Below are 25051 nucleotides of genomic sequence, written 5' to 3'. Positions count from 1 at the left end.
TTACTTGCATTACTCAGTCCTCTCTAGCCTGTTTGCAATTGGTGCAAAATGCAGCAGCCTCCCTTCATTAGCTTCCAGTAAAACACAGAATCGACTTCAAAATTTTACTAATTATGTACAAGGCCTTGCATGGCCTGGCCCCTGCAGAGAGCAGAGTTGGTGAACAGCCTTCCCCATTCCATCAGATCTGCTGAATCTGTTCTCCTATTTCTACAGGGTAGCCTTTTTATAACCACTCTCTGTTTGCCTTTAGTTGTGGTATATTTTGGTTTTCTGCTTTAATTCTTTTCTATGTATCATGCATATGTATGCGTGTGTGTGTGTATGTGTGTTTTAAAAAGTGCTATATAAATAAAATTATTAGTATTATTATTACTTTGTGTTTTGTGCTAATTAGCAAATGTGAAAATGCTAACATGCTAAACTAAGATTGTGAAACATCAGCATAATAATAATTACTGAATAATTTCAGTTGGACTTTAAATGGAGATTGAGCACTATGTCATTCTGTATATGAGCAATGTGCTTGCACAAAAAGATACTGTATATTGCAAGGATCATCTCCCTTCATTCTTCTGCCGACAAACTGAATCCACCATGTCAGCAACACTAACTAGTAATATCAGCAAGGGAAAAATAGTTCAATATACTTTGCGCCATAAATCCGTAGTGGCTCCTGAACTTTCATTTCCTTCTCTGTTGTGTTTTGTCCGCCTGTCCTCTATCCATCAACAAACACAGAGGGAGAGCAGCAAAATATCCCCAATGTCCTCATAATAAACCAGAGCCCTGCCCGTGTGGAGTAAATGGTACTGACTGACCCCTGTGTAATCTGATACCCAAACTGTGAGAGAACATCTTTGGGAGGTTTGGGAGGAAAACTTTTAAATGGGCTTAAATGCTACTCTGAGGTTTCCTGTGTTGATTAGATGAGGGTAGGAAGCTGTGCAGCGGAGGGAGGTGTAGATTTCATAAAACTGTGGTATAATCATATGAAGATGATGGCAGCCTATTTGACTACGGTAGCACAGTGGGTGAAAGAACTTGGATAAGAAACACCACTACCTAGTGGCCTAAAATGCAACTACTGTCAGATCTTCCGTTAAAGGTCCTCTAATCTGTGGGTGTGCTCAGTTTAATCCCCTCACTATGGTAACAAGTACCCGCCATTACCATTAACAAGTCACTCTGCAGTGAGTCAAATGCTCAAAGATCTCAGTACAACAGCCAATGCAAAGGACATCGCACCACCTGCCATGGCATGAGCCCTGCCAAGGCTTTGGGCCCAGCCTTTATTGTGCCAGACTTGAACTGGACGGGAACAAAAGTTATTATTTACTGTGAGTTAGGGTATTGTGTCATGTTGGCTTGGTTTAAATATACAAACCCTGGTGCCAGATGGGACAGGCAAGGGTTTAGATTATGAGGTAGGTACAAGTTGGGTTATAGGAATGCTTTGGTTTATTACGACTTGGCTTCATTTTGGTAGTTTTAGCCATGGGTGCTGTTGGTTATGATAAAATTGTGCTTACCAAATTAATTACTAAGTTCTTGGAACTTGTCAAGGCCGCTAAACAGATCTGACGGGGTAGTCAGGTTGGAAACAAAGCTCCAGATTAGTCAGACATAATTGTAAGAGAGCTCAAAGATGAAAGCTAAAATAACTATCCAAACTGTCTGTTGTTAACACCCATCACAGTTTCTAGACAACTTCTTGCTTTGGCCTACCATTGTAGTTTTGTGCACTCACAGATTTCCTGTGCAATGAAGGATTATTAGCAACATTATGAGTGCACTCACTTTTGGTTTTACTTCCAGATTCTCTGTCAAACTGTCAGCTTGTTTATAACCTTTTTGATTGTCAGACAGTTGGTGTTTCTTGTCCAGTTAGATTAAAGGACTTAAAGGATAGAACCGATGGGAAGCGCTCCGAAAATAAAATCAACGTTGTAATAGTCTTCCTTTGATAAGTGCTGAAGTTTGAGCTGTGGTATCTGTAGTCTTTTGAATGCCCTTCCTCTTCTCCCATTTGATCAAAAAATTCTCATACTCACTTGAGGATTTTTGTTGCTGTGTCACTTGTATTTTTTCTTTGGTTTTACACTACTTAAAGCTACAACATTTTCACAATTCACATTGTGTCTTTAATTGAAATATTTCTGATTTTATGTCCATTAATTGGTGCATTACAATATCACCACATGGATTTCTTTACAAAAAAAAAAGAAAAAGAAAAGCCAAATATCCTTTTGCTGACATAAAAATATAATGACTTGATCATCACAGCACTTGTGTAATGACAATCTTTGGCTGATCTGACTAAGTTACAGGAAGCACTGTGGATTGTTTTGAGCCCAAAGATTGTTTAAACCATTTCCTACTACATCTTGTGTTTGCTCACGATCATTGCAGCTCACCTTGTGGATGCCGTTCCGTCCGTATCCAGGTAAGGATGCAGACTTATTGTAAGGGAAATCTGCAGAGAGAGAAAAAAGGATATTTTATGCTTCAAATACTGTTCAAGATCTATATTGTTGCATTCATGTCACTCACACCAGGTTGAGCGTTTGATTGGCTACTCACTAGGCTGGGAGGTGTCAGTGGGCAGACTGCAGGTAGACTTGCGGGGATCCAGGTCTTCTGGACCCATCTGTCCATCTATTTCACTCTTTAAGATCATCCAACTGGTCCTCTAGAGAGAGAGAGAGAGAGAGAGAGTGAGAGAGAGAGAGAGAAATATGGAAAGAAGTGATGGATGATGGCAAAGTATGAGTTACTGAATTAGTAAATGGACAGTATTTGCAAAGTTTAAGAAAATGACTTGAAAAGAGATAGTTGTGGACAGACAGATACACACAGACCCACCTTGCTATCCTCCCCATCCTGCCAGGACGTTCTAGAGGCTGTAAAACAGTCAGATGTTACAGGATGTCACAGTTAATGTGCTGGATCATCTGCCTCTCAGCTCCACCGTACTGCACTATAGTACTGTACTACACTAAATCACCCCTGGACCATGACATCATCAGCTGCAGATGGCCTCTACAGGGAGCTCTACATGCACTGTGTAAGTGTACAGTAAAACAGGATGGACAGCAACTTACAGGGCTGCACTGACATTTTGGGAGTCTGACCCTTCGGTCACCGAAGCAAGAGATCTGAACAGCTAAAGTCCTGATTATGATGACATTTGGTAAGGATATCCATGGTGACATGAGGATGAGTGCAAATGATCTGAACCCCAGGCCCTGGTCAAAACTTCCCCTTGACAAATATTTTGATCCTTGACACTAACTTCACATTCCCATTAAATTTGCTCTGAATAATCATGATCACCAGAAGATGAATCTGTATCTTTTTCCCATCTCTTACTCTAGTGTCACCAACAGCCCAACATTTCCACCTGTACTCAGGAAATATACAAAAAAAACTAATTGGTAGATTCCTATGAATGTGACAGAGTGCATACATTTTCCCCATTTTGGGCACTCTATGGCCAATTCATCTGGCAATACCCTTAGGGCAAAATTTGCATTTGTTTCTAGCTTCATTACTAGTAAGACTCCTACAATAAAGTAGAGCTACAAGACAGGCCTGGAGCCTGACTTATTTCATGTCTTGTAGCTTTTAAAATTACGCTACTATGGAGCCCAGTAGGTGACATGGAGGAAAAATTCAATAAATCCTGTGCACAAATTACTTATTCAAACTCTCGAGTTAATTTGTCTTCTCTGTAAGGGATGTCAAAGGTACAACATTGTTAAATGGGCAAAATCCAAAGAATACCCATTGATCTCTTGTGTCCAAAATCAAGAGCCTCATTACGATTGTTAATGGCCTGACAATTTAAAGAACAATCAATGTCTACTTAATGTAACAGTAGGAAATGAAGTTACAAGTTGTTGTAGCTACTCTGGTCAGTTAGTGAGGAGTGAGAAGTCAGGAAGCTGTGTTTTGGTATTGAGGTGTCTACAAACAATGAATTCATACCTTCATATTAATATTTTATGTTGACACTCTCATTACAGTTGTCCTTGCCCCCTCAACACTCGTCATTTCAGCAATACTGGCTAGGTATCAGCTAGCTGCACATATACCACTATGTAGGCTAATACAGTGGAAATTAAACAGTGTTGTCAGGTTGTCAGGCCAAGGGAACTAATCTAAATCAGCTGCTTGGATTTAATGCAGTTTTATCCACAATTTTGGACAGAAATTCATGGATAAACTTCAAACTTAGCCCGTTTGCATGTTGAACAAAATTGTGTTACCTTTGCCATCCCTTCAACATACTGTATGTTAAAATGTCAACTATTGTTTAACATTATGTTATGTGAATTTGTGCGCATTAATTAATAATCCAATCCAAACTGTGTGCACAAATGACTAATTGCCTTTCCTTTCCTTTAGGACAATGTTAAACACATATGATCATGTAACATACTGCATGCTAAAGCATTAGCATGAAAACTGGACAGAGGTATCTGGATAACTTTGGCGACAACCCTCTTATCAAGTATCAGATAACTTGACCAATGGGACAAATTCCCACAAAAAGTAAGTGCAGTCCATTCAAACAAAATGTCACTTTATGCAGCTCCAAGGTTAAACCATTAGGAGCAGTCTTTGCTTGGAACAAAGTAGATAAAGGTTTTCCCCCCCTTTTTTTTGTCAGACAGTACATGCCTTGTCAGTGACCTCACGTCTGCTTGAATACATACAATCAGGGTGCTGACAGCCATTTCATAAATCTGTAGGACTATGCCGTATGCAGCTGATTTCCTTGTCATATTTTATAAAGATGAATATTTCCTTGAGTGATAGAGGTGATAAAAGCTCCTTGGACTCCTATGTCAATGTGTTTTGAGTGGCCCTGTCATGTGCACATATAGCTTGAGGCAACTATAGTGAAAAGCATACACTATAAATTAGACACACAAACAATGGTGAGGGGAGATTGTGATTGAAACAGTGATCGGTACAACACTAATGCCACCATACAAAGTGAATCTTGTACCCAACCTCTCACAGTGGACACACAGTCACAGTATCACCACTAAAACCAACAAATGAGCTGGTGAGATGAGTGCAGACATGCATTACAGGGTGAGCAAATGAACACCCAAGGGCCCCAATTCCAACAATCAGTCCATTCTAAAAATTAATAATCGATGTGTAACATTGTTGCAATGTCAAATCAGATATTGAAATTTGGGGCAATGTTTATTTTAGATAAAAACCCAATATGCAGACTTTGTTTCTAAGATTAAAATCAATCTCTTACGTCTAGTTAATTTCAAGTGTAAATCTAAAATTGAATTAGGTATTGCAGAAAACCGCCTCTACACTGCCCTCTAGAGGTCAAAACTTTCAATCATGTTTAAAGTGTTTCAGACGCTGTTCAACAATCAGCTTCAGCACTCTGTTTGAAGCATACTGACGCCTTTAGGCAACTAAAACACTCGATTACGGTTAGGGAAGGATGCTATAAGGGAATACTGTGGCATCCCGGTGATTGCAACATTCACGGTTTGATTCCGGCTGGGGACCTGAGTTGCATGTCATACCCTTCTCTCTCCTTTTGTTTCTGTCTGCCACTGTCCTATCCAATACAAATGCCCAAAAAAATAATCTTAGGGGGAAAAAAGTGAACATTAACTGTTGGATTGTAACAGGACGCAAATTGTGGTCTCCATGATGAAAGCTGGATGCGCTACATGGCCATCCACTACCCTGACCTCCATACCACCTCCCTTACTTTCTGCTTCGCTACATAAAAGGCATACTCCTTCCTGTATTGGCAATGACACTGGATGTAAATCCTGCGGTACACAATTGTCCAATATGGATGTAATTCTTAAGGATATTGGACTGATGGTGCAGTATTTTAGTGTCTGGTAAGCCCTCCAACTCAGAGTTGTATTACTCAAACCGGCCTTCCTGGAATTCAGTCTAAACGCCCGCTTAGGCTTATAACATCGGCTGTATTTTTACATAGGCATCTTGCATAGTGCAGCATTAAAGCATTTAACTTTATTGCAGGGAAGTACACGTGCTCTCAGGGTAGGGTCAACAGTCTGCTTTCTTTCTATTAAAAACTTTGGGTTGCAAAATTCAATGGGGTTTTTTGGTTAATTTTGTCATAACATTGCCCGCCATCCAAATGCTGAACCATGATAGATTCTGCACTTGTCTAAGTTGATTTTATAACAGAGAATGGGTGCAGTACCCTTACACCTGCCCTATGAATGTAGACCCATGGAGTCTACTAGATGAGTGCAGGGCTTAGAGATAAGGGAGGATAACTGGGATAAACGGATGAGGATATGACTGACAGGCGACATGCAACACATCGTGCAGAGACCAGACCAGAGAAGGAAGTGTTTAAGAGGAAGTAGACTGTACCATGCTGTTTGTAGATGGGGGGTTTTCTATAGATATTATCTTTGACCATAGTCTCTGAAGATGGGAACAGATGCAGAGGAAAGAAAATGGAAGAAGCCAACATGGGAGGGAGAGAAAGAAAGAGAGAGAATGGAAAAAAGAAGCATGAGTTAGCAGTTATTGAGGGATGAGATATTTGAAGAAGCAAAAGGGGGGCGCAGTATAGCTTGATTCAACACAAGACATTTGTCATTTTTATTAAGGCACATCAGAAACATCAGCACTTTTAATATTGTTCATGCAACATATTCAAAACATATCAATGTATTGGTCTTTGTTGAATGGGAGGTTATTTGATGCAGAACAATTCAATGACACTCAAAGAATAATAGCAGAAAGCACACATGGTCTTCAGGCATCAAAAAGTCGACTTGTATTAGCATTCTTTAGAGATTTTCAAATGAAATCAAAAAGGGCACCTAAATTAATAATGTCAACATCACAACAATAGAAAAACAGTTGAAAGTTAATTGAAGTCTTGTTGCATTAACTTTACTGCTAGATGAAGTGCCTCTGGAGGATAATGGGGACAGTATGTTTTTCCCTAAGGCTGAGCTAATCCATCTTAGTGCCAGTGGACCCAGACAGGCCTCTGACAGAGATGCTTAGTAACAACTGTCACACATTAACTCCCAGCAGAAACATGACTCACAATAAAACAACACATCTGGGTTATTTCCCTGGCTTGTTTCAGTGCCTGCCAGCATCTGAAACAATATCCATATAAAAGCAATAAGGACGATGACTATGAAAGCCATTAAGTGGATAATCGTTGGCTGTTTTTTTCCATTTAACTTGCTTCCAACATGGGAGTTTTTTTATCCCTCTGCATGACTGACAGTGTAATTGTCAATGGGAACAATATGTTGGATCAAACAGATTTTCTTCTGTGAGAGATTGAAAGTAATGACGGATGCACTGTTTAATGTCAACTCCTGTCCAAATGTAGCGCAAATTTAATTCTAAGTGATGCAATCTCATGTCAGATCATTGCTGTGTCAAAAAGAAATTGCTTTGAAATTAGCAAACAGTAGGGACACTGGGAATAAACGAGTCTTAGAGATATACAGAATACAATCTATAAGCAAAAGGCAAGACGTCAACTGTTACATTATAAAGTACAAAGTAAAGACATTGGGCTTCATGCAAGAACCACTCATAGGAACAGATGTAATCTTTCATGAAAGAGTTATTTAAGAGAACCTGTGGCATTCGCAAATTTACTCGTACTTAGAATTTTCTCTTAGGTACGAACAAAATCAAAGTAGTCCAGACCTGTTGTACAAGTCATATACAGAAAGTCTGCCTTCCTCCAAAGTGGAAAAACACTTTTTTGACTCAAGAATTGTAATGGCTTTTTGCATCACAAATAAATGGCATGGAAATGTGAAAAATCTGATGCTGAAATTGTAACTTCGAAAGTATTTACATGTATCTAAATCATTGCAACACAAATTTAAGAGAGTTCCCCCTTGATATTTCGATAAACTTTTGCACCACCAAAGGACCAGATGATGGTGAATACAATTTGGTCACATAGCATCACCTATGCAAACGTTATCCTGTGGCAAGATGCGTCTTCAAAGGTATTCGTGATTCTCGTGGAGGTCAGGAACCCAGGTCAGGGCCAGAAATTAAGTATGGACTCCTTTCCAACATTTTACCAACTAATCAGAGTCTCAAGGCACCCAAATGAATCACTGGAGTAGGTCAGAGTACGATGCACAGTTTATTCTTCCACAAAAGATAAACCCCGGAGTGGTCCCGGAAACCAACTGCCTTTCAAAGTCTTGTGCATTGTCTTTTATAGCCCACAAGTCCCTCCTATCCTATCTCTCTCCTATCACAGATGTCTACTATCTGCCTGGCATTATAAAATGTGGGCAAAATTAACATTTAAATCCACTATTGAAGCGCTCTGAGTAGTCGAAAAAGACTAGAAAGGCGCTATATAAGTACAGTCCATTTACCATTTACTATTTCCACAGACTGTAGCACTGCTCTGCTCTGCTGCTTCTTCGCAGGAACACACCTTGCTGTATTTTCTCAAATAAAAGCCAGGTCTCAAATAATGGCCAGGGGCGTGCTCGCCAGGGACAAAGAAAGGCCGGCACCAAATACAGGCTGGGGAAAAACAAGGGTAGATAAAGTCCTGGTGCCTGTTATATAAAGTCCATGCCAACTAAGCATAATGTACATTCCCATCACTTTCTGCAGGGCAACTTGACTGGTCCCCTTATGAAAAGATGGTCACTCTTTAAGAACGAACTGGACGTGGGATCTCAATATATTACCAATGTGTCATGTCGGAGCGAAGGTAAATTAAAGTTCTGACCTACAGTAAATCTGCTCATTATAATGTTTAGACCCAAAATGTGACTTTTATTGAGTGTGTCAGCTCATATAGCAGTCTAACATTAGCCCTATTATGAGACACTTTGCTGAGGTACTTGTGGCTAGCTAGCTATGTAGCAAGCTGCGTTGAGCTCAACAGCTACGGTACTCACGTTAATATAAAAATGTGAAAATACTGTCATGATCATACAGTCGTTATTTCTCCCTGTAGCCATTGTTGCTGTGTGGTGCTCATCTGTGTTTGTAATCCGCTATCCGATACTTCAACTAATGTTAGGTCAACACTACGCTAACACTAACGCTAGCTAACGCCAACTTTTACTGTAGCTGTCTGTTTAATGGCAAACGCTGTGGGTTTTAATAGCATCCCTACAATGTACTGTACTCTTTGATTGGATTAACATGTAAATTTTTACCTAATGTCTTATAATGTAAAGAAGATTGAAATGTCATTTTACAGTAAGTGTTGCAATATAGGGTCCCTATAATTATTAAATGATGGGGAAAAAAGGGTTACCTAAAGCTAGCTAGCCATATCCTAAGATTACCATAGATAACATACAACATAAAACACCATCGCACAAAGTAACCTAAATCTATAGCTAATGTATAGTTATATGTTGCAAAATGAATTCATTACTCTATCACGAAAGATTCATCACTTGATATGACTAAGTCTGAGTCTCACTCCACTCGACCATCAAATATGCAGGTTGTGGAATGGATTGGAAGGGGGAATGCATCATCTAGTGGCTGGATGTTATCAGTGTTATCAATAGCACCTTCAACAAGGCAAACAGGAGCAGATCAGAAAACAAGGAGGCTTCATACTAAAATATGACCAAATATACTTAAACAATTAGAAACAAAGGCCTGTCTCTAATATAAACCTGCTTCAAATAAAGGCCCCTCTGCAGTTGAGGTAATTAAAGGCCCCGTCCACTATTTTAAAATTTACGGTAAATCTGTGGAAATGGCAAACATTTTATCTGTCCGGGCAGATGTCTGAGGGATCACAAGAATATTTTTAGAATTTTGCAGTTACAACTCGCTTGGGGTTAAACACTGGTTCATCTTCTCACGATAACCCAGTGGTTGACATTGGTGAGAAGATAAACTGGTTAGAAAATAAGATTTTAACTATTCCCCTAAGAACGTTGTGTGACTGAATCATGGAGTAACATACCCTAGTGCTGAGGTCACAAATGGGACTAAAGGCTCTGTAGCCTTGGCCTGCTTCGATGATTCTAGTCTACAGTCATAAAATCCACAGAGACCAAAGGTGTGGCATACCAATGGCTGTTCAAGTTTTGAATCATGTAAATAGTTAAACTACTTGACATCACATAAAGCCATTTCTTCTTTATTTATATCACGTTATATGGCTCTGCAGTGACACAGCATGGACAGCTGTAGTAATATTTTGTCATTTGTTCGGGTTTGAAACTGCTAAATTTGTTATGTTTTCATCTGCTGATTTCCAACAGCAGGACTTAAAGGTCTACAATGTGAAGTTCTACTTTTTACTCTTAGGTAACATTTTTGTGAATGATAGCTTCAGAAGACTTATCTGCATGTACCTGGAAAGAAAGGCGTTCAATGCCCGGAAAAAAACAAGAGTCTAATCTCATCAAAACGAGTTTACTTGTTGTTTACATGAATCAGTAACTGAACACAAAATTCAAATCTTGTGTTTCCTAACCTCCACTGGTTGAAGTTTTAACTTAGCTGCAGTAATATAGAGTGGGCAGTACTCCCAGCATCACTGTTGGGTGGGTTAGAGATGCAACAGACTTAAAACTTTCAACCACAGGAGGTCAGTGAAACAATGCTTTTCAGCTTGGTGTTGGTTGTTAAACCAACTTAAACATTAATATCATATTATTTAATAACAAAAATGTCTACAAAAGATTCTAATATTAAACAATTATTTTTATAAAGCTTGTTTGGTGTTTGTAATTTGTTATGATCACATAGCTTCCCTTGTAATTCACTTCAGTGTCACTAATGACAGCCTAGTGTATAGAATGTGTACAGATGTAGGAAAAATTCAAAGTTGAGTTGCAAGCCAAGCAGTGTGGCTATGGCCTACCTGGTATGTGGAAATGCCGAGGAGCAGCCATATATGTAGAAGTAGAGGAGGGGGATTTGCCATCAGAATAGGTGGATAAGCTGGGGGTACTGCGACCACTTTCACTACCTCCAGTTTGGGATGGAGTTGGGTGGGCATTGGATATGAAAAGCAAAAGGGAAAGGGTTTGGGAGAAAAAAAAGGGTGTTGGGGGGCAAAAAGGCAGTGTTATGGTTAGCATATTGATAAAGTTCAAATATGAAGCATTGATTATTATAATGATGTAGGTGACTTGATAACCCAGCCATGAACAAATTCACTGAATTTCTGGTAGGGAATGCTACCGGTAAACTGACCTGTTAAGTGATGAGAAACAAAAATAATTCTGTTGAAATTTGAATGCTACCACGTTAGCATAGATAATGTTACGCTATGTTGTCCATCAGCCCAAATCTCCTTTTTTCCCAGTAATGTCCTCCAGATCCCCCTGCACTAAGGTGAGCTTGATGATGCAATCTCTCCAGAGTATCCTAGGTCTCCTGCCAATCTGTCACATCTGGAACACCTCGTCAGGAAGGTATGCTAGGTGCCTGAACCACCTCATATGACTCCTCTCATTGCCAATCAGCAGCACTTTAAAATCAAAGTACTGTTACATAGATTGAAACCTCCCCATCCTTTACAGAAACCTCACTTTGGCCACTTGTATCTCCAATTTTAATTGGAGTATGGAGTTTTACCCAAAGCTTATGACTATAGGTGAGGGTTGGAATGAAGAGAGCTTTGCTTTATAGTCAAACTCTTGTTCACAACCACAGTCCAATGTCAAGCCTGAATTATTTTTGCCATTGCTTGCAGTCAATGTCACAATGATTTTTAGCCTCACTCATGAATGAGACCCTATGATAGACCCTAACGCCTTCACTTGTAGCAACTGCTACCCTTTACCTGGACTGAGCAATCCACCTTGGACCACGTGCTTCTGCTCCATATATCAATGTTTCAAATTGATCCATCAACAAAAAAGCGCCAAAAGATATTCAAAGATTGCCCTCTGTTTCTAACTTCAGTGTCAAAATACCTCATGCAGCTACTTCAGATTTGGTAGATAAGGCGACACGGCTGTGCGGTGGTTAAAGTGAACTGAGATGGGGTCCAGCCCCATGTGACTCTGCACAGGATAATCAGAACAGCTTTATACTGCATTGAAGACGCTGAAGTGACTCATTCTGAACTTGCAGAGTTCTTGAAACCTTGCCCCATTTTCACACCTATAGCAGACCATAGGACTGCTGGTTCTGAAAAGTCCCCAGAAATATTCGGAAACAGCTGTGGAGGAGGAGTCGGTATGATATTGTTTGATTTTGTAAAACAGTTCTCAGCTCTATACTGTAGTTAACAATTACCTCCCACTTAGTTTTAGAGATAAATGCTAAGTTCTTACAAACATGTTGGCATTGAGCCCGTTTGTGGTGGCACTAGCACCAGAGTGATGATTTACCTGGTGGGGATAGATGATCCCAGAGATCCCTTTGTTCTCATCATTTAACAGGTTACACTACAAAATCACAACATTTCTGAGTATTATTGTATTAGTTTAAATCTAAGTGTAGGTGCTAAAATAATGGCAATGAAACCCTATAGGTTATATTACATTTGTCTAGTTTTTATGTGCTTTGTTGTGTGAGAGTGTAGCATACATTCACATTTTGCTGGCTGCATGCATGTGTGTGTTGTGTATGTGTTATCACAACCAGGGTCCACCTCATTGTGTCATGTCACAGGCAGGCTGGGTGATGGAGTCACTGACACCCTTAAGGCCATAAGTAATGAACACTCTACATCCAGAGCTTTGAGGAAGAAACGTAGAGAGAGATTGAGAGTATGCATGAGAGAGAGTGTTAGCTGATTGAACACATACTCTACTCCCCTCAGACAGAGAGGAACCATCGGCAGAGATCTGGATGCAAGTGGATGAGATCACTGACACACACAGCAGTGCTGTCAGTGCTGGTCTGAGTGATCTCCTACACATACACACAATCAAACACACATGCCCATAAACACACACACACACACACACACACACACACGTACACACGAGAGTAATGTTAGTGCAGGTCTAAATGTAGGGCAGATCCTCCATACAAACATCTAGAGCTAAAGTAGGAGGTGTTGGAGGCTTGGGGAGTTTAGGGAGGAGATGCTTCACAATTCATATGAACAGATTACACATTCGACAAAAGGTGAAGGCGATTTATTAATCAAAATCCAATAACACAATAACAAGATATAAAAGATGGTTTTGGGATCATTAACAAGGAATCAGGGAGATAAAACAAAAACATGCATTATTCATCCTTGCAAGGTCCTTTCCTCAACTCTTCCTCAATTTCCATTAGACAACACATCTAAATAGCCTGAGTGTTGAGTCCTACTACCACAGTAACTTCTATAGGAAACCTGATAGCTCATTAAAGCATGAGCCTGTTGCATGAAAACAAATAGCCCTCTTTCACGGCATTTTAAGAACTGCTAGGGCCTAAACAAGGCCAGCAGCGCAGTGTGTTACATGCCACTGCAACTGGCAACCAGACCCCAAATTACAGCTCAGCTCGCTATTTCATTCCTCCGTTCCCCCTCTTTCATCTTCCCCATTGGAGAACTACCCTATCCGCCTCTCCACCCTGTCATGGAAAAACCACCAAAACCCTGGACCGCGTGTTCGGGATTTTCTGTGCAAATGTTCGAATGGAAGCTCATGCTGCTTCCCTCTTTACCTCCTCCTTTTAATCAGCCATGGTCCAAGCAAGAATATGTTAGAAGGGTTCTGTATAGGTCAAAAATAATATCCTTTTTGAGGCAAAGGTTCTTTATAATGAAAATCACGCGACATGAGAACTTCTTGGTGCTGTAGGAATTTAAATTAGGGCTGTCACTTTTTATTTGAAATCGGAACTACCATTCGAATGCTGTAAAAAAAGATTCAATTTGCAATGATCTGCTGAAATTCAAAATTTACAGTGTATGAGCCCAACAGGTCTTGCCTTGTAAAGTCTTGTGTAGCAGAGGGCATTTGTAAAATTCACTGTCCATCGGACCCATTGCATGCCCTGATGCCCTATCAGTAAACTAAGCTTTCTCAAAATTAACGCAAAATGGAAAAAAATAGTGAGCTATGCTGAACGGATAATCATGACATTAAACTGAAAAGTAATGTATGGAAGAATTTTAGATTGGACACCACAGATGAAGAAATCGTGTTTAAAGGTAAGGCTGTTTGCTGACTTTGTAAAATACAACTGTCTTACACTAATGTTAGCTTGACACTTGACACTTGACACAAGTGAGTCAGCGATCACTTAAGGCAACCTGTATCACATGATGAGGCAGGCACCTCGACAGTGTAACAGTGTTACCAACTTTTTTCCAATGAAAATAGCTAGCAGTAGCTCCAAAAGTCGCTAAAAGTTGCCAGATGACGTCATACTCTCATTTGCATGTTGATGGAGTGAGGGAGGGATCATTCAGGAAAAACAACAGGGTAGATTAGAGGTCAAAGGCAGGCAAACAATTAGGTCAACAACCTGAACAGACAAGCACAAAAGTTAAATCACCCTTAGCCTTCCTCTAAAAGATAATGCCAAATGTATCAGGGTCACACTCAGGTCTACATCAAGTTAAACCATGCATGACAACAACCACGTCCACAGACACAAGTGAACAGGGCAAGCAGAATGAGACAACTGAGTGGTCCTACGAATGTACCTTGAATGCACCCCATGAAACTCGACAACACCACGATACCGGACAACAACATCACAAAACCTACTAAGCATTCCACTAGGGAAGGGGAGACACAAAGAAGAGAGAGACTACTGGTGTGTTTTACCGTTAGCAGGAGGTAAACTGAGATGCAGGGATGTCCTAGGTTTAGAGTCAGGTAGGGGGTCCTGTTTGAACCCTGAGGGGTGAGGGAAATCAGGGGATGGGGAGAAGATGAATCAAAGGGAGGTGGTTGGATAAGCCTTTCTGCAGGGGTTACAGCGTACAAGGGGAATGTGTACAGTACTGGTTTGTGATGTTGATTTCAGGGACGTGTGGTATCGTGAATATAATTAGCGGTTTCATGGCTTTGGTTCAAGAATTAACGAAATAAATCTTCATGATTGCTCAAACAGTGGTTTCAGACCCAAATGCGACGCACACCAGGTCAGACGTTTCATTTCCCATTATGACTCATGGGTCTATGGTGAACCGAGAGACCCAAAGACCCAGAGTGTGAGTTTCCAACACATGGTTAATTTGGTGCTTAACTCCTGCCAAGTGAAGTCAATTCAATGGTCGTATCACAGCACTCCATTCTTTAGGACCTTCTGTCTCAGCCAAATACAGAGCGGACTGGCACTTTGCTGCTGTCTAGCTACAGGTTTTCAAGAGTTTTCCAAGGGTTGCATGCTTTTGTTCTGCTTGGGGAAGACCTTGGAAACCCTGCTTTTGGGGCACATTTAGTCCCATTTCAAAAATTTGGTTTCTGGAAGTTCCTAAAGGGCTGGCAGTTTTTGTTTCAGTCTAAGGTGTGACAACAGCAAGGACTGCAGCAAGTCGTCCATTATCTGTATTGGACCAGGTCTCAGTCTCAGCGTGCTTTGATACCTCTGAAGTAAGGGATGTAGTTATGCTGCTGCAGCATGGCCAGGGTGGTGGGGTTTAGGTGAAAAGACAAGCCTGCACTGCCACCTGCTGGTGTGGGTGAGTACTTGCCACTACCGCCACCACCACTCCCTTCAGCCCCACCAGAATAGTACACAGGGAGGGAAGATGAGTCCCTGGCCCAGGTGGAGTGGTATTTAATGGCACCCATGAGGGTTGGAGACAAAGGGAGAGAACTGGAGTCACGGGCCTGGCTGCTGTATCTACCACCAAGGTGTACCTCTGGCCCTGAATGTCCAATCAGATCACAGGAAACATGTTGAGTCAATGGATACAACTGTGAAGGTATGTGGCTTTATAGACTTTTTAATTTGGCATAGAAAACTAAAAAACAAAAAAGCCGACAGCACACAGTGAAGCCTTAAATATTGATCTGAAAGATCTACTGTAAATTTGAGAACATTTCACAAACATAATATGATGATATAATGACAGACCTATTGTTATTTTATGAAGCAAGCTCTATCACCCTCTTCAAAAGGTAAAATGGAAGAATTCATGACACAAAGCACTTTATGGCATATGTTCTGAGATGGAGTGACGGTGAAATAATTATTACGAATCAGGGCCTCTATTTTTCAAGTGTCCCAATGTAGGAAATCAGTCCTAAGTGACCAAAAATTCTCAGTGACGCATATTTATAACATCTTATAGGCCTAGGGTAAAAAGGCTTTTTATCAACATTCTTAACTTGGGAAATTACACCTATCTATGCTTAAGAGCTCCAGAGGCTTCCAGGACATGGTGTTCAAACAGAGACATTCTGTGGGAGAAGAGATGTTTTGATAGGCCTTGATTACAATGAGCTTGTTAAAAGTTCCTCTTGACAAAAACTGAATCATTTTTGTGCTGTCCTGCAGACGTTAAGGTCCAAAGCGCTTTATGTCTTTTGGCAGAAAATGCAGCTTTGCAACATTGATGATTTGTGGCTATCGCAACTAATAATTCCTGCAGCGATCAATCAATCGTCAGTCGTTCTTACAGTGCCTAATAACGCACAGATTCATTTATTTCCCCAAAACTCAGCATGACATTATGGAAAAACAAACTGCATTCATCCAAATCAGTTATCAATAAATCAGTTATTTATTTTGATTTGCCAAAGGTAGGACTATAATATCTGAAAGATATGTTCTTGTTGTATAGATGTATTTTCCAAGCGTGCTTGACTTTACAAAAAATAGCTGAAAGGGAAATTGTACAGTGAAAGAGATTCCATGTTCTCCGTGTAGTGCGCCACAGCCTACAAAGGGTTTGTAACATCACTGCTACATGTGCAACATTGAGCAGTATATCCAAGAGACACTATAAAACGATGTGTTTGGATAGAGCCACAAAGATAAATCAATGTAATCTACTATTTTAAAAGAGTATTCTACTGATTGTTGGACTCACAATGGTCAGTTTAAAAAAAAGGACCAGAGCCGGAGATATCGTCTTTTTTTACTCCATGCACTCTTCTTCCTTGCCAAAATCTTGTACCTATATTACCCACAATGCAATTTGACCACTGACAGTTCAGCAGTAAATTTGGGTGCATTATGCCAGTAGCAGCTAATATAGCCTTGGGCTGCTAGCCTCAAGCAGAGATGAGGAGCGGGCTACAGAGGTCTGGTAAACTCACTCCTTTCTAATTCCTTGTAGTCTTCAGCCCAACTGATGCTGACTCAAGTGACATCACTCTCTGGAGAAACTAAAGGCTTTATACTACTTTTAAACATATGCAAGAGTATGAACTGGAAACAGACTTTGAAGAGTGAAATCAGTTGCCCTTTAAATAACATTGCCAAGCAAGAGGCAATGTTTAACTTAACATCCTACTATGCAAATGACAGATTGGGAAATATGATATTTAAGATAGCTATTGATTTTGGCATAATATTTTTGCAAACATAATCTAGACAACATACCCAAATTATTTGCCGTACAGTATAAATAAACCTACACATAAAAGCAGTGCTATTTTCTGCATTTTGTGGTTTAATATGTCATAAAGTCACACTATCACACACCATCCTTCTCCGAGTGTGTGTAGTACAATTCCTAGCAGGGATTCTGAGACACTTGATAAATATGGGCCCAGAACAAGAAATAACATTATTTATAATTTAAGCAATGATAGGTAAAAATTTACAGTGCTTGAACGTCATGTATCATTCAAGAATGAGTTGCTGCCATCAGGGGGAAAGTTTACCAGGAAGTATAGCAGACTTTTACTTTTACAGCCATGCAGTTTTCAGATTGCCCAATGGGGTTTGACAATATAATTTAAGTGCTGCAGAATTTAATCAAACCGTAGAGGAGCATGTCATTTGATTTCTGGTTTTGAGTATGGTCACCAGCAGGAAATCTTCTCAAAATACAGGAAGTGATGAATCATTTGTCATGTTTGTAGCAGATGTTTTCTCCTAAATACAGTATGCAAGCATTTTCCCCCCACCATCTTGTTCCCTATCATTCACTAAGAGGAATAAATATAAGAGGATGCATGTAATCTTAAAGATTCATGGGTAATGTAACACTTCAAAAATTCAGAAATACAAACTCAAACTTGGAGGTTTTCACATAACAGCAGCAATATATGGACAATGGGCTGTGTGTCATATGTGTGTATGAGGCTGATACCTGGTCGGCTGTAATTCTGGGGGGAACGGGACGGGGTGTAACGTCCGTAGCCCCCCAGGGAGCTGTTGGAGCTTGGGCTGGAGGGCCTCCGCTGACGGGGTGACTTCTCTCCATCGCCCTGGACGCACAAACACATAAAGTCAAAAAACAGTCAACACCTTCTACCGAGAAACAAAAATGACCTCACTCCTTAATCACAGGATCAGTCAGGACTGTGGGCATGACTCCGTCTCTGATACATTCTTAATGAGACGGATCAATCATGGAACACGAAAGATCTATGCAAATATACTTCTAATGTCAAGATAACACAGATGTCAGGGGAAGTATGCATATTGTTATGTCCAAGAGCCAATCAGGCTGATTCAAAACATGGATCAACAAATGGAAAAATTAAGTTTTTCATGTCAGAAATGTTCAAAAATGAAGGCACAAAAATGTGAATAGACAGACATGTTCCATATGATGATCACTATCAGTGACATACAATCAGCAGTGGGTTTAGAAAACTGACTGTTAAAGTCACATCTTTATTTCAAAACAATTTTTTTTCACTTGTTTCATTTGATGGTTGGCATACAATATCAAAGTATTCCCCTTTTGAAAAGGATGCATACAAATGGCACAAAGTCTTGACTATACTCCGGATATCCAAACTGATATCAATTAGACTGACTGACTTGAGATATGTGTCTGATATTTTTGGCATCTGTCTCCAATGCAACAGAGATGAATGGAATCTCCTTGGTGAAGCTCAGCAATGAAAAAATAAAAATATAATAATAATAATAAATAATTCAATAGCAGTGTGTCTTTCAAGAAAGACTGTCCCTGTTACTCTGGGCTATCCACAGAATGCATTGTCAACAGTTTTCATGGGAACTATTTCTTCAGTGGAAATGAGTTTAAATGACAATTACTCACAGCAAGGTAAACATATCAGCATATCAATATTTACAAATATGATTAGATTTTTTTGTAATTCAAGCAAAACGTGACCCTTTGGCAAAGCGTTCAGCTCTGTAATAGTTCCCTGTGTAACTGATCAGGACTACACCATGGATGTATAAAGAGAACTGGATACAGTGTCGGAGGCGGGGCTCCATTCATTCCTATGAAAGCTGCTCAGTGGCGCCTGAAGCCAAAAAAGTTTGAAAATCTTCTGCATAGCTTCCGCATTGTGTGGCCCCACAGGAGCATGTGCACTAGAGATTTTCGCCACCGAACCAGCTGATTTCCGGTTTAGCCCTCTACTAACTTGAATTGAGATAAAATGATTTAATGGTGTGGCTCTTCTAGACTTTCCAAATGTGACGAATGGGTCATATTCGGATAATGAAACAAGTCATTCCACGGGGGTTGTGACGCTCAAAAAAATGTATCCACCGTTTTAAAAACACTTCTTTCACAATGTGAGTCTATGGAAAAAAGTCTTTTGGGGCCAGTGTGCATCATGAGACAGAGCCCGAAGTTGTAATTCCACGGTTTGGCTGCTACGTCAAATTGGCTTCAATGCCCGGAGCACTTCCTGTGGGCTGTCAGTGACTGTCAGACATCTTGGTTTTCAGTTTCACATAATGTTTTGATTGTATCATAGCATTAATTGATCTGAGATCTGGATATGCGGCTAGCATGATAATCAGACACAGAAGCTGTGGTAGTGGTTGCTAAGAGCAATTAGCTTAAAATTTTGTGACATTTAGAAATATGCCAATTTAAGAGCTGTTATTTCTGTAAGTCAATTTACAACAACCTGTACAACCTGGGTAAAAACCCAGCTGACGCCGCTAATAAGAAGTATACATTAGCAGTTTGACAGTCAGACAGGTTGTAGACAAACCTCCAGGTTAGAAAATTTTATTTGGAAGAGAAAACAAAGGCTAATGGTATAATTATTACCCAAACTGTTCATTGTAAACATTCATCACTACCTACCGTAAATGTTCACACACACAGTTTTCATGTGCAATGAGGGATTATTATTGACATTTCAGGGGGGGCTCACTTTAAGTTTTACCTCCAAATCAAGTGGTTTCCATTATCTGACTAAACTGTTGGTTTGTTTACTTGTCTGATCATCTGACTGCTTGTGTGTCTTGCCCCGTTGGACTTCAGAGTTATAATATCTGATAGAAATGATGCCAAAACTATGAACATAAGACACAAGTCGTAATTAACCGTAATTATCCTTTAAGCATTAGACTATTTCAGCTGCTTTAATTGAAACAGAAACATCTGTATGGACCATTAAAACACATATCAAATCTTTAAAAGCTCTCTCTCACTCTCTCACACACACACACACACACACACACACACACACACACACACACACACACACACACACACAGGAAAGCACTGATGAAGGGTGTGACAATGAGACAGTGCATTATATTACCTCAGTAGGAGTAGGAGAAAGCAGCTGGGGGGACTGCAAATGAAGAGGGGAAGAAAGCCAATGATTAGGACGAACTCATATGTGAAGTTATATGAGCTAACCATCCAACCATGAGAGCGATCATTCAATGTCAGTGAGTCATGACGTCCACTGTGAGGACATTCCTGATGGATGGATGAGCTGAATGAAGTGGGTCCAAAGTATACTGTTCAACTGACACGCTCAGGGCTATGAGACTGTGACTGCACTGCAAAGGAATGGGTGTGTTTGTGAGACAGACGCACGCACGGCGTCACGGCGTTGATGAATGAGTTACTGACTTCACTGTCAGAAATGATGGAGGGACAGCAAGGTGAAAAATAAAAAAAAAATGGCAAGGGAGAGTAGAAGGAAGTCTACTCAATCAAATCAGGATTATATCTGTGTGAGGTAGAAAAGCAAAGACACCTAGGAAATAAATCACCTCTATTCAAATCAAATCATCTTTTGATTAATCAAATCGCTTAGAAAAACACAGGCATTTTCATCACTCTTGTTTTTATCACATACTGTATATTCAAATTAAATATATACATATATTCAAATTAGCTAAAATCAGCCAATACATCGGCCAATATTATAGCTTATTAGCATTATCAGCAAAATGTACTTAAATTATCAAAAGTAAAAGTACTCGTTATACAGGCAGAATGGCCACTTTGTATATTGTTATATATAAAATGCATCATACACAATATAAAATTAATATTTAATGTTGTAGCTAGAGGAGGTAAAGTTAGAAAGAAGTGAAAGACAGAGCTGTGAGTCTGGTCTACCTCTCCGTAGTGCCTTTCCTCAGATGGGTAGCTGACGTATGGAGAGTAGGACAGCATGTCAGGCCTGTCTATGTTATAGATGGCCTTGGTCTTTGGAAGGGCTGCCAGGTCCTTGTAGTCCAGCATCTCCTCTCCTAGCTTGGCCTGGCAGCAGAGAGAAGAGGCCATCGCGTTCTGGTATTTAATACGTTTTCTTGAGCTAAGATGTATATAAAAATTCCTACAGATCATTTGTATACACTTATGAGAATTCTATGGGAAAAAGCTCCACTGTGTGCTGCGGTTGCCCCCTGGTGGTGAGTAGAGGTGGTGCAGTCTTACATAGATGACTCTGCTGGGAGAGCCCGAGGCGCTGGATGCTGGGACTGAAGTGATGCTCTCAGATGAAGTCCGGGTCACCTGAAACACACACACACACACACACACACACACACACACACACACACAAGAACACACATACATAATTATGTTTAAATATATTGGATGCACAGGTGGTGAAAGAGAGAAATGTTACATATTTTCATTTTTCTTCCATTTAAGCTCATGCTTTGTGTGAAGTGACATTTGGTACAGATTTTCAATTAAAATCTGCTTTGTTCTTTCCCTTTAAGCAACCACATTAAACTCTCTTCAGTGCTGCATGTACAGTAGTTCATTAGTTAGTTATTATTTTCTTTATGAATGAATCCCTTAACTAAGCTAACCACAGCCTGACTCCAGCTCTGTACTTAACACACAGCCGTGAGGTTTATATCAATCTTCTCATCTCACTCTGGGAAAGAAAATGAAGTATTCCTTTAAACTACAGCCTAAATATAAACTGGTCACCTGTTTTATGTTGTTGGTGAATTTTGTTCACCAGAAGTGTTATTATGTTCAAACAGCACATAAGTATCACACAGTAGTACAGTGGTGCTATTAGTGAAGCTGTGCCAGACGTGGGCGATCAGCACCAATCACAGTTTCTTGTTAAAGCATACAAGTTGAAGACAGAGCGTGGACTCTCCCCTTCAGGCAAATGAAATATTGGTATAAATACTAATTATTACAGTTTGATCTTTATTATATTGCACGATTATCAGTTATGTCGTCTCTGTCTGTCAAGTTGTGAGTGTTACTCTCTACAGATACAGATGGTATATCCTACAGATGCACCATCAGTCATTAAAGCATCCTTGTACATGCACCGACTGATAATCAGCATGTTACAGCATCATCAGTAACTGACCAATCAAATCTGTCAGCTCTGCATCACATAATTACATAGAAATCATAAGACATTAGACTGTAGCGTTGTGTCTTTACAGTAGGTGGCCTGTGGGTGTGGCTGCTGCTCAACATGAAGCAAATATAGTAGTAAGGTATCGACAGTTATGATCAACCCATGCAGCAGATGGTTGTGGGGTGGTTGAGTGGGGTTTTTGTGAGGAGAGGGAGTGCAGGGACGTATAGGAGCACCAACCTGTTGCTCAGGGATGTCATTGAGCTGTATCCGGACCTGCTTCTGGGAAGGAGACGGGTAATGATGAGGAATGAGGATGGGAGATGGAGGAAGGGCAGATACTGGATGTAAAGCTGCAGGGCTGCTGATGCAATGGTAAAACAATGGTATTTTGTCCCGAACTGTTGATTAAACCCCTCCTCCTCTTCATTGTGATTGGTCAGTCACATGCTCCTTATAGTTATATTTGAACTTATAGTTACTGGTTAATCAGCAACTTGGTGACTTTTTTTGCTAAATATTTTAAACACTAAAATTTATAATTGCTTTCAATACAGGTTGAATACTATTTTTTAGAGTGCAGAATCCCAAGAACAGGTACAGAGAAGTGTCTGTATGGGTCTCAAAGTCAAAATCAGTCAACAGATTTATGAAAAAAGGTCTTAAAACAGTAAGAATTGAAGGGGACAATAACAGGAAGCTTTGGATGTATTAAAGTCTAACCCAACATGTCCTTCGTAAGAAGAAATGCCCCTGAGTAATAAAGTCGTATTTATTTAGAGATAAATCAAATCAAATCAAATCTACCAGTTAAGTGAGATAAAGAAGATTACTAGAAACTGGTTAAATGTCCTGACACGTTTGTGAGGTTTCACCTCTTTTTTACAGACGAGTTAATCACCTGGCTCAACTCAACCTGTCTAGACATCTTGGACTCTGTTGCCCAACTCAAATTCAGGAAACCTAAAACTAAAACTCAACCCTGGCTGAATGAGGACGCTCTTAGGCAACTATGTAGGAAAGCAGAAAGAAAGTGGAAAAAATACAGGCTTCAAGTCTAACTTGACATAATGTGAAGTTGTCTTGTTAAGTATCAGCAATTCGTCAAAGCAGAAAGGGTAAAATACTTTGCTGAGATTATTTCCAGAAATTCCCACTCTCCCACACTCTTTGACACAATCTACACAGTCCTTACCCCTGCTGCTACTGCCTGCTCTGTCCCAACCACAGTCGCGTGGTGATTTTCTAAACTTCTTTGCAAGTAAAATTGACAACATCTGCTCTGCAATTTCACATCCTCCCTACGACCCTTCCATCCTCCCTCCTTGCTCCACTGTCCTAAGTAAGTTTGAGCCTGTGTCTCTTGCTTATATTGACCCGTCTCACACACAAAGCCGACTACTTGTTCCCTGGACATTGTGCCTACATGCCTGTTGAAGAAGGTGTTCGACACTGTTGGTCCTGCAATTTCCCTCATCCTAAACAACAGTCTAGCTAACGGTTTAGTTCCCTCTTGTTTTAAACATGCTATAAACATGGTAGTATCCCATCATTTAAAAGCCTCACCTCGATGCAACTGTTCTAAACATGCACAGCCCTGAGTCAGCTCTACTTAAAGTCTCCAATGATCTACTGACGTCTCTTGACTCTGGTAAAATGCCATACTTCTTCTCCTGGACCTTAGATCCGCCTTTGCCACTGTTGTCCATTCTATTCTGCTGGACCGTCTCGAGCTCCAGGTCGGGATTCAGGGTAGCGCCCTCCAGTGGTTCGCCTCCTACCTAACTGTCAAAACTGGTAACCTCTTCTTCTCGTCTGCCCCCATCACCTGTGGAGTACCTCAAGGGTCCATTTTAGGGCCTATATTATTCGCTATACATGCTCCCTTTAGGCTCAATCTTCCATAAATACAATATCTATACCACTGCTACGCGGACGACACTCAGCTATACCTCCCATTAGAACTGTTGTAGTTTTTGTCATTTCCTGTTTTATTTTGTTTGCTTATCCTCCAGTTTTGATTGTTGGTCCCTCCTTGATTGTTTGCACCTGTGTCTTGTTGTCTCACCTCCCTTAGGGTATTTAGTTCAGGTCTTTTCCTTTGTTCAGTGTCGGATCATTGTTGTTCCTGTCTTGTGTGTGTTCATGTCATTTGGGTGTGTCGCCGTTTGGTGCACTTTTCGTTGTATCTTGGTCCCGTGCCCAGTTCCTCGGCATTCTTACCATGAGTAAGATTCTGTTTGGATTCTTTGTCTCCCTTGGGAAAAACCTTGTGTCTGGATTCTGGACTTTGCCTGCTCCCTATTGGATTTGTTTAGCCTCATTGGACTCTCTTCCTTGTTTCCACCACTGCCAGCCGGTAACCCATATTCTTGTACCTGGACCTCATGAGATGAGCTCCACACCTG

The 25051-nt window shown here is 40.3% G+C and overlaps 1 protein-coding gene across 21 annotated transcripts in view; it reads right to left on the bottom strand.

The window, feature by feature from the left end:
* The window catches only part of ablim2 (actin binding LIM protein family, member 2), a 122285-nt gene that overhangs the window by 10570 nt on the left and 86664 nt on the right, over positions 1 to 25051 (bottom strand). For 2 of the 21 annotated variants that reach the window (XM_044183428.1, XM_044183427.1), the window contains exons 9-19: positions 22884 to 22925; positions 21743 to 21820; positions 21422 to 21565; positions 20607 to 20639; positions 18209 to 18326; positions 15527 to 15811; positions 10892 to 10999; positions 6406 to 6459; positions 2866 to 2903; positions 2584 to 2692; positions 2418 to 2476 (exon numbers count right to left, since the gene is read on the bottom strand). In XM_044183428.1, the coding sequence (XP_044039363.1) occupies positions 2418 to 2476; positions 2584 to 2692; positions 2866 to 2903; positions 6406 to 6459; positions 10892 to 10999; positions 15527 to 15811; positions 18209 to 18326; positions 20607 to 20639; positions 21422 to 21565; positions 21743 to 21820; positions 22884 to 22925 (1068 nt within the window). Of the gene's footprint in view, positions 1 to 2417; positions 2477 to 2583; positions 2693 to 2865; positions 2904 to 6405; positions 6460 to 10891; positions 11000 to 14762; positions 14835 to 15526; positions 15812 to 18208; positions 18327 to 20606; positions 20640 to 21421; positions 21566 to 21742; positions 21821 to 22883; positions 22926 to 25051 lie in introns of those variants that run through there. The other 19 variants (XM_044183429.1, XM_044183430.1, XM_044183434.1 and 16 more) reach the window with 19 other exon arrangements.

This window comes from Siniperca chuatsi, linkage group LG22 (genome assembly GCF_020085105.1).
Source record: "Siniperca chuatsi isolate FFG_IHB_CAS linkage group LG22, ASM2008510v1, whole genome shotgun sequence".
Classification (NCBI taxonomy): Eukaryota; Metazoa; Chordata; class Actinopteri; order Centrarchiformes; family Sinipercidae; genus Siniperca; species Siniperca chuatsi.
This window is presented reverse-complemented; position numbering and strand designations above follow the sequence as displayed.